This window comes from Rana temporaria, chromosome 3 (assembly GCF_905171775.1).
Source record: "Rana temporaria chromosome 3, aRanTem1.1, whole genome shotgun sequence".
NCBI lineage: Eukaryota > Metazoa > Chordata > Amphibia > Anura > Ranidae > Rana > Rana temporaria.
This window is the reverse complement of record NC_053491.1, coordinates 285,286,853-285,300,419: the sequence shown is the minus strand read 5'-3', so window position 1 is coordinate 285,300,419 and position 13,567 is coordinate 285,286,853. Positions and strand designations below refer to the sequence as shown.

General features: G+C 39.4%; 1 protein-coding gene across 1 annotated transcript in view; it reads left to right on the top strand.

Moving 5' to 3' along the window:
• Nucleotides 1-13,567, top strand: part of ATP10B (ATPase phospholipid transporting 10B (putative)) — a 154,776-nt gene that overhangs the window by 50,850 nt on the left and 90,359 nt on the right. Inside the window, exon 2 of the mRNA XM_040344724.1 lies at nucleotides 6,138-6,342. Coding sequence (XP_040200658.1) covers nucleotides 6,138-6,342 — 205 coding nt within the window. The remainder of the gene's footprint in view (nucleotides 1-6,137; nucleotides 6,343-13,567) is intronic.

Sequence of the window (13,567 nt, the reverse complement as noted above, 5' to 3'; positions counted from 1 at the left end):
AAAATGTCCCTGCCCATTGTAATGAATGGGTAGCCCTTCCGAAGTGCCTGAAAAACACTTTGGAAGTGCTGCAACATGGGAGTTTTTAACCCCCTTATTGAGGTTAAAAGCGCTAGTGGCCAAAAAATTGTGTTTAAGCAGCCGTAATAGTTACATAGTTACATAGTTACATAGCTAGTTAGGTTGAAAAAAGACACAAGTCTATCCAGTCCAACCACAAAAAATAGATAAACAAACAAAATAAAAAACACAGTACAATCCCATACCCCCAACTCCATACCTACAGTTATGCACCACTAAAATGAGCAGCGATTTACCGCGAACACGGCCCCAGTGTGAAAGGGGTCTTAGGGCCAACATTCACCTTGTTGCACAAAGAGGCCACTCCCGAAACAATGTTTTTTGTTTTTTCAGAAGCCCCATCTTTATGCATGGACTGCATGACATGACAGGTTTCCTTATGGTGACATCAGTGATTCTTGCATGTGAAAATTAAAAAATGTGAATTACTTGTGCATAAAGTAGAGTTGGAGGCAACATTTTTTTCATTTTGGATGGAGTAAATGGTTGGTTATAGCCCCTGTCAGTTTTTTTGCGATCTGTGTCCCATTGGGGAGACTTTGCTTCTTGTCCTGTCCCATAGGCACGCTAGGAAGTGAGAGATAAAAGTGGGAAAAATGCCTGGTAGTCACAAGGGTCCCCCAAAGAAGATTTCTCTATTCCTGTTATGGTAAACACTCAAAATTTTAGATTTTCTTTCCTTTCATTGATAACAGTCATTGGGACAAATAGAGGGTCATCTAATGGGGACACAGACAGCAATAAAAAACAGATGTTCTAATTTCGCTCCACCCTTTCTAAAACAAAATAAAACCGTTTCATGTATAATTTTTGCAGTAGTCTGAAAATTTTACATCCAATTTATCTTGATGTTCTCCTAAAAGCAGAGCCCTTTCTTTTATTTTAGGGTGCCTCATAGCTTTAGATCTGCTGTGTGAGAACGCCTCATAGTGGGTATCCCATAATGCTCCTATCCCCATCCAAGTTCAATATCCCTAATAAAAACATAAACACAATGCTGCAAGGACTGTTTTCTGACTTAAGAGTGCTGTGGAAAAATCTGCGTCCCTGGCTGTGCAAGATGGGGGATCCCTTATTCACCAGTGGCTCCTGCGGGGGTAGCGATATATATGTGAGCCTGCCAGGAATCTTTCTCCTGTACTGACCAATCATCTGGGGGCATTCCCCAATCTTGTAACAGATTGTATATGCGCCCATTGTATATTTGCAGCTGTGGGGTGTGGGATATGCCCTGTCATCCATGATTTGCCCATACAGGTGATCGCTTCTTGGTGGGTTTGCACACATTCAATCGGATACTGGTTTGAGCCTTTCTATGCTCATTACTAGTCAGTATTGAAGAAAATACCAGCTGCAGAGGGACCACAAGCAATAACAGACATTTGCACTCTTCCTGTCAGTTTGGGTATAGCTTCAAGATTTCAGTTAATCTTTAACATGTTAAAGCTCATAGGAGATTTTTGCTATTGGGTTTTGACATACATTAAATCCCTTATAAAATCTATTTTTTCCATCATACCATTTAAACCTAGGATTGTTTATTTGCATATTTTTTAATGGTTAGTTGCTTTTATGTTTGTGCAGTAACAAAGGAAATGACCCCTGTTTTAGTTGCTTACAATCTTTACATGTATTTAGGCCAGATTTCTACCATTGAAGTCAGTAGGCACACAGCCTTTAACACTCAAAGCAACACCCCACTCTGCCAAGATCACCTCTTTTACATAGAACATTTCCTTGTTTTACTGGTCCTAACTTGTTTTAGGATATTGTGACAAAGTGTAAATAGGCTTATATGAGAGGACTGTATTTTTATTGATGATGTAAAACATATTTGGCCTATAAATATACTGGGAAATGCCACCTCTGTCCTTAATTCTTCTTGCCAAAGGACAAAAAGGCATAAACACAGTGCACAGGATGGTCCAGTTAAAACAACTTGGTTTTACCTGCACTTTCCAATATGCTCTGTTTCTGCTCTTTATTGATGCATGTATATATGGCCTTTGGAAACACCTAGAGCTTGCAAGGGTATTCAGAGCTGCTTCAACACCAAAGAAACTTAGTATGGTTGAATATTTTATCACAGGCCTAAGGTGCCTAATAGTACATCAATCATTGCGTGTAGTTAGCATGTGAACTGCTGTCCTAAAAATTGTGGTAAAATATATGTCAATTACTTTTTAAATCAGTTTGATTTTTTTAAACCCAGCTTTAATGTTGACCTGTGCATTGCCCTTGCTTTCTTAAACTGCCATACAGCTGCCAGGAGCAAAAAGAAAAACCCAGTGTAAAATACATATGCAACTCATTCCGAATTAGTTTTTGATTATTTAGACAAATTCGTTAATTTGAAAATAACCAAATTAATGAATTTTTCAGAATTTTCGTCAATTTGGAAATTGAGAAGCTCTAAAATACGAAAACCCGAAATTTTGAAAATTTGAAATAACTAACTACCGTAATAAAATCTTGACTATTACTAACTATTAAATTATAGGTATTGGAATTTCCTTTCAAGTTTGGCTTTTAGTGAACGTAACGAATACAAATTTATCTGATGTTACGAATTATCCAAAATAACGAATGCCGTATCTAAACGAATGGAACGTAACAAATTAATAATAATAAATAAAAATAATAATAAACAAAAAAAAATTATTATTATTTATTATTAATTTGTTCTGTTCCAATTGTTTAGATGCAGCATTCGTTCTTTCAGATAAATTTGTATTTGTTACAAATTTGAAAGGAAATACCTATAATTTAATAGTTAGTTATTATTAGTTAGTTCTTTTTATGAATCTTTGGATTTTCTTCTAATTTTAAGATTCTTTAATTCTCTAATTTACGAATTTACGAATTGCGATCATAACGAATGATCCGAAAAAAGAAAATAAATGAATGAAACAAAAACTAACACATTTTTTGGCACTGCACATGTCTAGTGTAAAGCTGACCATACTCATAAATATTCCCATAGATGCCCCTCTCCATGCTTAACTGTGTGCATGGATTAATCTCCTGTTGCAAGCTCATTGTATCTGATTGACTGCAGTTACTGATTCAGATTCTTTCACGCAAATCCTTTGATTGCTCAACTAAAGATTGCCAAGCTAGATGGTGTCAGCAGGACCATGCAAAATTCAGTTAATTCACAGCTTAATTTACAAGTTGCTAGAATCATAGCTTAATTCGGGCTATGGATTGATTTGGATTAGCACTGTCACTTAGAGAGAGAACCATACTCCACCATACTCACAAGTATTAGGTATTCTTTGACTCCCAGCGCTCAACAAAATTGTCAACAAAGGAAAGGGAAGTATATGTTAATGGGAATGCAGAAAGCTTAGGTTATACAGAGAACTATCATAATGGATACACATTTTCTTGTCCTAGTCTTGTTATAGTGATAAAGAGTTTAAAGGGGTTTTTAATTTTGGATTTTGTGTTCAGGCTTGGAAAACTTGAAATGTTTAACCGGTTTCACGCAATAAACTCAGATACCTTGTAAAGTGACCGGTACTTTATGATTTACTGGATGAAAACGCCATGAACTGATCTTTATCTTTATTTCATATCCAACTTTGTATATAGTTCATATTTGCCAAATTCTTGCTTGTTTGCTAACATGACACTCGCATGGGAGTTTAAGAACAAATGTGAACAGGAAATATAACTGTGGGAAATTCCCAAATAATAGTAGTAAAACTAATTATGGGATCAAATTAAATGTAATTCATTTTCTACACTGCTGCTGCTTATGTCACACCTATAATTATATAGCAGGAATGTGTTTCTAATTTTTTTAGGATATAAATAGAGCTTCAATGAGAGTTCAAAAAATTTAAGAATCTATGTCATAGGCAGCACAGTGGCTAAGTGGTTAGTACTTATTCCTAGCAGCACAAGGGTCATGAGTTCAAATCCCAACCATGGCACTACCTGCCTGGAGTTTGCATGTTCTCCCTGTACCACCATGGGTTTCCTCCCACAATCTAAAGACATGCTGGTAGGATCATTGGTTCCAGTCGAAATTGACCCTAGTATGCATGAATGTGAATTAGGGACTTTAAATTGTAAACTTGAGGCAGGTACTGAAGTGAATGTATAATATATGTGAAACGCTGTGTATTTTGACAGCGCTATATAAGTACCTGAAATAAATAAAACAATTAAAATACAAAAATGCCATATTTTTTTAATGAAGCATTTTGCTCACTTCCTTTTCCCAATGACCACATAGACAATGAGGGTACACAGCAATAAAAACCTGGCAGTGGTTCTAAACCATCCCCTTTCCAGAGTTTTGATTAGAATTGAACTTTGAAAGATGTAGTCTATCATCCTTATGAAGTTAGCATGTCTAAATGTCAATTAGAGGTAATTTTTAATTACAATGAACTATATATTTATTCGAGTATTGGTGAGTGAATTTATGAAGTTATAATGTGTTCATCATTTAAAGGTACTGTATTTATTGGCGTATAACACTCACTTTTTTACCCTGAAAATAGAGGGTAAACTGTGCCTGCGTGTTATACGCAGAAGGCTGTGGTAATATTTTTTCCTGAAACTTCACTCATAAAGTTAGGGTGCGTGTTAAACGCCTGTGCGTGTTATACGCTGATAGATACGGTACTTGAATTTTAAGCCAACGGAACAATGTAAGTGACCATTATGGGAAAAAAAAAATCATTATTATTTTCCCTATTTCTGCTCTAAAGCACCCACAATATCCAAAGTATTTTTTTTAAGTAATTTCTTTAGCAGCCTAAATGTGAATTTTTTATTTAAATTTTGCCTGCGATCCTTATGCATGCTTTTTACCCACACATAGCTGTGCGTATACACAAAATGATATATATAAATTCTTTAAATTCAGTAAATTCACATCTTAAGTTAAAAGTCGCTTTGGGCCAAATTCGTGTAGAATCGCGGCGGGGTAACGTATCCTAGATGCGTTACACCGCCGCAATTTTTCATCGCAAGTGCCTGAATCACCAAGCACTTGCGATGAAAACTACGCCGGCGGCCTCCGGCGCAAGGCGGGCCAATTTAAATGGGCGTGTACCATTTAAATTAGGCGCGCTCCCGCGCCGGACCTAATGCGCATGCTCCGTTTCTTAACTCCCGCCATGCTTTGCGCGCCGTGACGTCATTTTTTGAACTGCGTCGCGCGTAGCGTACTTCTGTATTCCCGGACGGCTTACGCAAACGACGTTAAATTTTGAATTTCGATGCGGGAACGATGGCCATACTTTAGACAGCAATACACTTGCTGACTAAAGTTAGGGCACAAAAAAAAATTTGCATACCCGACGCTGGTTTACGACGCAAACTCCCCCCAGCGGTGGCCGCGGTACTGCATCCTAAGATCCGAGAGTGTAAAACAATTACACCTGTCGGATCTTAGGGATATCTATGCATAACTGATTCTATGAATCAGTCGCATAGATAGAAACAGAGATACGACGGCGTATCAGGAGAAACGCCGTCATATCTCATTTGTGAATCTGGCCCTATGTGTGTGTATGTATGTTTGTGTGTATATATGTGTCTATATATATATATACATATATAGACACACATGCATACATTCACTGGCATCCAAACTGCTTCAGGAAAAAAATATCCACTTTGTGTCACCTGAAATGCCATAGTTGACCTTTATTTAAAATAGCCAGTTGCCTGAAAGAAAAGCCGTTCTACTCAATTGCACTCTCAAACAAGTACACAGCAAGTGAAGTTAGAACTGACAAAGCGTGTTCCAGTGGACAGCCCTCAAAAATAACTGAAGCCATTAGTTCAACAGGATAGCCTGGTAACTATCATTTTCATAAAGATATGGTAAATCCGTAATGGCAGTCCCCAGTTTTTTTTTTAGCATAGGTTTATTTAAAAGGGAAATCACATCAAGTATTGTTTTTGTTTGTTTTAGAGGAAAACGTTCATACTGTTTTTTTTTTATCTCAAATGTATTTTATTTACCTGTGTATATTGTAAAAAAAAAAAGACCTATTATCTTAAACCCAAATCTTTTCTATATTATTTAGGGATGAAAGAAGCTTTGTTGATAAGTGTTGGAAGGATGTACGTGTTGGAGACTTTGTCAAGCTGTTTTGTAATGAGATCATCCCAGCGGACATACTGCTTCTCTATTCCTCCGATCAGAATGGGATCTGCCACATCGAAACTGCTAACCTTGATGGAGAGACAAATCTAAAGCAACGACAAGTAGTTAGAGGCTTTTCAAATCAAGTAAGTAAAGCTATGTGCAAATAACACTTTTCATAACTGTTGTTCAGATCTATGAACAAGTTGGAAGCAACTTTGTGTCAAAGGTACTGATATTCCCGATTATTCTTCAGATGTACTAAAAGAGAATAAAACGGAGCATATCAGTTACTGCAGAGAGTTCTGACGTCTATTGTAACACCAAGGTTAACTCACATGATACTAATGTCTTTGTTGCTTCATTGTTATGAACGTTAAGTTCAAAGAGCACCACCAGGCAACAATGCAAATTGGGAAACGTTGTCATTACATTATGAAAGTCCACTTAACATACATGTTATTAAAACATTTTACATAATCCCTTGCAGCTATATCCAGCAGGCATTCTGATTTTGCTTTTAGTTGGAAATATATTGTCTAATCACATGGTTCTTCATGAGTGAGGCTATTGTGGATTTAAAGAGAGTGGTGCTGAAATTAGGGAACATTGGCCTTCATTTTCATTGGCTTTGATTCAAAGTCATTCCAGTGATAACAATAAGTGCTCATTCAGACTAGCACAGTTGGCTTTGTTGAGATTTTTTCCCCATTGCAATATAAACAGAAGAGGTAATTTGCCTTAAATCCTACTCTTTTTCAGCACACATTGGTGTGCGCTGAAAAAGAGTAGGATATAAGGAAAATGACCTTTTCTGTTGGTGTGAACTGAAAGAGAGTAGTGCAGGTGGCATTTTTATACAGCTCATTGGGATATGCTTCAGCACATCACATCGTAGAGTTAAGACATTGTCAAGTTCAATAAGGTTTGAAAAAAGTAAACACTGGGATACACCTTACAACACTTTTCAGCACATATGTGCAATGCACAGCAGTGGGAGTGTTATGAGCACTTAGAACATGTACACTTATGTGGATGGTTACTAGCTGGGTACTAGTTAGGTGTGATAATTTAAATATTTATTTATGTAAACATTAACCACTTAAGGACCGCCTAACGCCGATATACGTCGGCAGAATGGCACGGCTGGGCACAATCACATACCTGTACAGGATTGTTTAATGCCCAGCCGTGGGTCGCGGGTGCGCGCCTGTCACCCGGTCCGAAGCTCCGTGACCGCGGCCGTGGGACCCGCGGATCCGATCGGCGCCGGAGTCCCGCGATCGGTCCCTGGAGCTGAAGAACAGGGAGAGGTGTATGTAAACACACCTTCCCCGTTCTTCACAGTGGCGCTGTCATTGATCGTCTGTTCCCTGATATAGGGAAAGGCGATCAATGATGTCACACGTCCAGCCCCGCCCCCTACAGTTAGAAACACATATGAGGTCACACTTAACCCCTTCAGCGCCCCCCTAGTGGTTAACTCCCAAACTGCAATTGTCATTTTCACAGTAAACAATGCATTTTTAGAGCATTTTTTGCTGTGGAAATGACAATGGTCCCAAAAATGTGTCAAAATTGTCCGATGTGTCCGCCATAATGTCACAGTCACGAAAAAAACATGCTGATCGCCGCCATTAGTAGTAAAAAAAAAATATTAATAAAAATGCAATAAAACTATCCCCTATTTTGTAAACGCTATAAATTTTGCGCAAACCAATCGATAAATGCAATTTTTTTATCAAAAATATGTAGAAGAATATGTATCGGCCTAAACTGAGGGGAAAAAAATATTGAATTGTTTTCAAAATTGTTGCTCTATTTTTGTTTATAGCGCAAAAAAAAAAAAAAACGCAGAGGTGATCAAATACCACCAAAAGACAGCCCTATTTGTGGAAAAAAAGGACGCCAATTTTGTTTGGGAGCCATGTCGCACGACCGCGCAATTGTCAGTTAAAGCGATGCAGTGCCGAATCGCAAAAAGGGGCCTGGTCCTTTACCTGCATATTGGTCCGGGTCTTAAGTGGTTAATAATTACCTTTTGATATGATGTCTTTTGGCATGTAAAATATACCATTAAATGTATTTATTTTTTTCCCCTTCAGTTGTATCTGTGCAAATGTTACACAATGGGGTTGATTTACTAAAGGCAAACCCACTCTGCACAACAAGTACACTTGGAAGTGCAGTCGCTTTAGATCACTGTAGATCTGTGGGGAAGCTCTGAAATGAGGGGAAGCTCTGCTGATTTTATCATCCCATTATGTGCAAACGAAAATGCTGTTTTTAATTTTCCTTGCATGTCCCCCTCCCCCTCAGATCTATAGCGATTACACTTCCAAGTGCACTTGTAGTGCAAAGTGGATTTGTCTTTCGTAAATAATCCCCAATGTTCCTTGACTGCACAGTCAACAAAAAGCATCTAAAGGAAATGAAAGCTGGACCTGATATAACTTTAAAGCCTCGTACACCTGCTCGGTATACTCGGCAAGAACCAGCAAGAAAACTGCTGGCAGAGCTTTCTTGCCGAGTAAACCGACAAGGGACAAGAAAACTGCCCAGAATCTAGACAAGAAAAATAGAGAACCTGCTCTCTATTTTCTCGTTGTGGGATTCTCTGCCGTTTTCCTTCCGAGAAACCCGAGAGTGTGTATACTTACCTGTCGCTGTGGAAACCCGTGCATCCTCGAAATGACTTTGACGCATGCGCGGTAGCTTCCTAGGCATAGGTAGGGTGCGGCAAGATGGCAGCGACGGCATCGAATGTCGCATGCTCGTCGTACGCGATGACATCACCACATTCTTGCCTTCCAAAAGAACCACTTTTTTTTTGATAGGAGTGTCTGTGCACTTGGGCGGCAAGAGATTCTTGCCAAGAATCTCGTCAGGAAAAAAAAAAAAGATTTTTCCTGACAAGATTCTGGCCCGTGTGTACAGGGCTTTACATGTATTCATTGTGAATACACTGGCCCAGATTCAGGTAGGAGCGCGCACTGATACGGCGGCGCAGCGAATCTTTTTTACGATACACCGCCTCAAATTACTGGAGCTATGCTTCATTCACGAAGCATTTGCTCCGTAATTTGCGGCGGCATATCGTAAAAGGGGCCGGCGTAAGCGCGCGTAATTTAAATGATCCCGTAGGGGGCGTGGATCATTTAAATTAGGCGCGTTCCCGCGCCGAACGTACTGCGCATGCTCCGTCGGGAAAATTTCCCGACGTGCATTGTGGTAAATGACGTCGCAATGACGTCATTGGCTTCGACGGGAACGTAAATGGCGTCCAGCGCCATTCACGAACGAGTTACGCAAACAACACAACATTTTAATATCGCAACGCGGGAACGACGTCCATACTTACCATTGGCTGTGCCTCCTAATAGCAGGAGCAGCCTTACGGCGAAAACGACATACGCAAACGACGTAAAAAACGAGCGTCGGCCGCACGTACGTTTGTGAATCGGCGTGAGTATGCAATTTGCTTACTCTACGCTGACAACTACGGTTGCGCCACCTAGCGGCCAGCGTCAGAATGCACCCTAAGATACGACGGCATAAGAGCCTTATGCCAGTGGTATCTTAGGCTACAGTCAGCGTATCAAGCTTTCTGAATACAGGAAGTAGATACGCCGGCGCTCTATGGATACGCAGGCGTAATTGCTTTCTGAATCTACCCCACTACGTTTGAACTTCTTATCCTTTGTATATTAATTCTCTGGTCTCCCATTATAAGTTTTAGTAAAATTCTAGGTTAATAAAATAAGCACTTTGTGTTGAAGGAATTTTAGGGAACTTCTCCATTTTGTTGTATGGATAGCACCAAGGTGACTCCGATATTAACTTTTCCTTTGACATTTTGGAAATTTTCTCCTGAGCTGTGAATTTTAAATAAGGTCTAATTCAATCTACTCTTTTGATACTGTTTAATGTTGGAAGAGAACTATTATGTGCCAGATAAATGCCATCTTCAACACACTAGAGACAGATGTCATTTGCGTTCGAGAAAAAAAATGCAAAAATAAAACTTTGTAGGCGTTGAACTTTGCATTCAAAAGTTGTCATCGTTACCATTGTGGGATAATTGCTTTTCAAAATGAAAGTCACAGATAGAATTAACACAACGACCAGGTTGAGGGAATGTTGCTTTCTGACAGCAGGTTAACAATAAAGGGCTTCTACATTCTGCCTTTTTCACATTCTGTTAATACGTGTTTCTTCATTGTTACTTTGAAAAACACATATTCATCTTGAAAGGTTAAAGAAAAAATCCAGCTTTTTTTTACTTCTGCCTTGCACCTTAAATAACAGCATTTATCTTGTGGGTTGAATGATGTCTTCATCCAACCCCCTTCCTATGAGTCCAGGCTGTTACAGAAACACCCCCTGGGGTATATCATTATGCAGCCTGGGCTCATAGGACCCCTGGAATGAGTGGTACTCATGTCATTATGTGAGCACAGGAGGAAGTACTGGCCTTCATTATTGTCAAAGGATGAAGGGGAAGAATCAATGACATGACTGGACTGGCCGAAAGACTCCAGGAAAATGGTATGTATAGAGTTTTTTAATGGATCCTTAAGGTTTGGAGGGTAACTGGAGTTCTACCTTAAAGTGGAAGGCAAGTCAAAACCTAACTAAGCTAAATCTACCCCCACCTCCATTCTAAGCCTATTCTATCTACCCTGTCATACTCATTCTAAAGTTGCTTCTGTCCAGTCACATGACCAGCTTCCAGCGCCAGCTTCAGTGTAGAAGCGGACAACGGATGGCCTCTTGTATTATATTATGCTAGATGTATTAAAATGCAGTTCTTAAAGTGATATTAAACCCTCAGTTATTTTTAAGCACGTTTAGCAGCTCATTTAACTCCCACACTGTAGAGGTTAATTGCTCATTTAGGTCTAGGGAAACAGCAAAGGACAATTTATTTACTTCATCCACCCTACTGCTAGTCCAGTCCCCATAGCATCTTCTTTCTTGTGCTCCAGCCGTCTAGGATCCTGACATCATTATTACCAAAGCAGGGTCCATAACCCTGCAGTAGACATAAAGGTGCAGAGGTACAGTCCAATGCCAGAGTGTGGCCAAGCACACCTCCATAGGAGAGTGAGGGATCAGATACGTAACAGTGTTTCTTCTCTCCCTTAGACAAAATGAACAATTAACCCTTTGGAGTGAGGACACAGCCACACTGCAATGTATTATTTAAAATGTTCCCAGAGTTTGTGTTGGGCTTTAATCACTGTCCACTGTGTGTGTGTGTGTGTGTGTGTGTGTGTGTGTGTGTGTGTATAGTGTATAGATAGAAAACTCTGCAGCTTGAATAACTCCCTACAAACTAGCAGACCTAATAGAGGAAATGAGAGTCAGAGTGTGGAAATGCTACATTCTGGCTGGGGATATGCTGCAGAAGGCAAAATTAAACCGTAAACATGTTACATGAGGCTAGTAGAGATCAATGATGTTACCCTAATCAATGTTCCCACTACAAATAGCTGAGGTCCGAGGCCTGCACATCATATACCAAATGGGCTGCAAGTTACATAGTTAGTCAGGTTGAAAAAAGACACAAGTCCATCTAGTTCAACCATAACAATAGATAAAAAAAAAAATATCATACAATCCCATATACCCAATTCTATACTGTACCCACAGTTGATCCAGAGGAAGACGAAAAACCCCAGCAGAGCATGATCCAATTTTCTACAGCAGGGGAAAAAATTCCTTCCTGATCCCCCGAGAGGAAATCGGATTTGCGCTGGATCAACTTTACCTATAAATGTTAGTATGGGCACCAGGGATTTAAACAAATAGTTCACAAGTGAATGCCCTCAATGTGTTAAACCTAAACATGGTGAGGGTTTAATACTATAATCTCTTGCCTCCAAATCACGTACCTAGTATGTCATTTGACAAGTGGTTGGCTCTCTTGTAAATGCAATCAGAATGGCTGTAGTATGCCATTTGTTGCGTCCACTTTGAATAAGTGGATTTGTGATTTCCCTACTGGCTGCCTGGAATGATCTCCCCCATCTTCCATATGCTGACTAACAAATAGTGATATAGCAGTTGAGATACAAGAGCCTTCTTTGACCCCCGTAATAGGTGGTCAATGCTCTCTGGTAAGAGCACATCCTTAAATTGGTGGTGGTTTATCACGAGGTAGAGGATTTTGTTAGTGATTCAGCGATCAAGAAACCTGTTCAGATATTTTATGTCATATTGGTGACTTATGGACTCACTGTTATCTTTTTGTTACACTAATTATTTGTATTAGGCGCAACACATTTTTTTATATATGTATTTATTTATACAGTGTATATATATATATATATATATATATATATATATATATATATATATATTTATTTAAAAAATAGCCCCCCATGCTAGCGCACAAAGGCAAACACACGCAAACAGCGATTGTCTCGCACATATATGAGGGATCTGCGCGAACGTCAGATCACGGTCAGTAATTCTAGCACTAGATCTCTTCTGTAAATAAGTGGTAACTTGTAAAGGCTTTTAAATCATCGCATATGGATAGTAAAACGTAAGTTCTTTTTTTAAGTTCTTTTTGCCGCTGCCGCTGGGCAATTTTAAAGAGTGACATATTTGGTATCAATTTACTAATCAATTGGGTTATGTACAGTATATTGTGTGACATAAAAAAATAGCAAAACCCATTTATTTTCTAAGGTCTCTGCTTTAAATATATATATATATATATATATATATATATATATATATATATATATATATATAATATATATAATATATATAAATATAAATACCTCAATGCAAGGAATGCATCAAGGTAAAAATTGTTTAGGTGTCAGCATCGCCCCCTTAGCCCCCCTTTACTTACCTGAGACCCTCATTCGATCCAGTGCTGTGCACTTCTGCAGATCTTTTCTCCCCTCACTTCCAGGTCTCACTGGCATTGCTGGGGCACTGGGAGTCATTTCTGTCAATCAAAGCAAGTGACCAGGGGGCGAGGGCGAGTCCTGCTGTCTGTTAATGGACGCAGCAGAGGGACTCAGGTGCGAGCGGCTTCCCATGGGGGCACTGGCCAGAAAGGAGGGGCCAGGAGCGCTGACGGGGCACCCGAAAAGAGTATTTTTTTGCCCGCTCTCTGTGACTCCATAGAAAGTAGGTAAGTATAGACATGTTTGTTTGTTTTTTTACCCCCTTTAAGCTCCAGCCAGGTGACGTTGCCTAGTCTGAAATTGTGTCATCATTATGTTGTAGGCAATTTTCCCAATCTATTCTTCCCCAGGGATCACTTGTTCAACGACTGTAACGTTGTAACTTTGTAGCAGGTTACAAAGTAAGAGGCTGCAGCAGAGGGCTGTTCAGTGTCATACATTT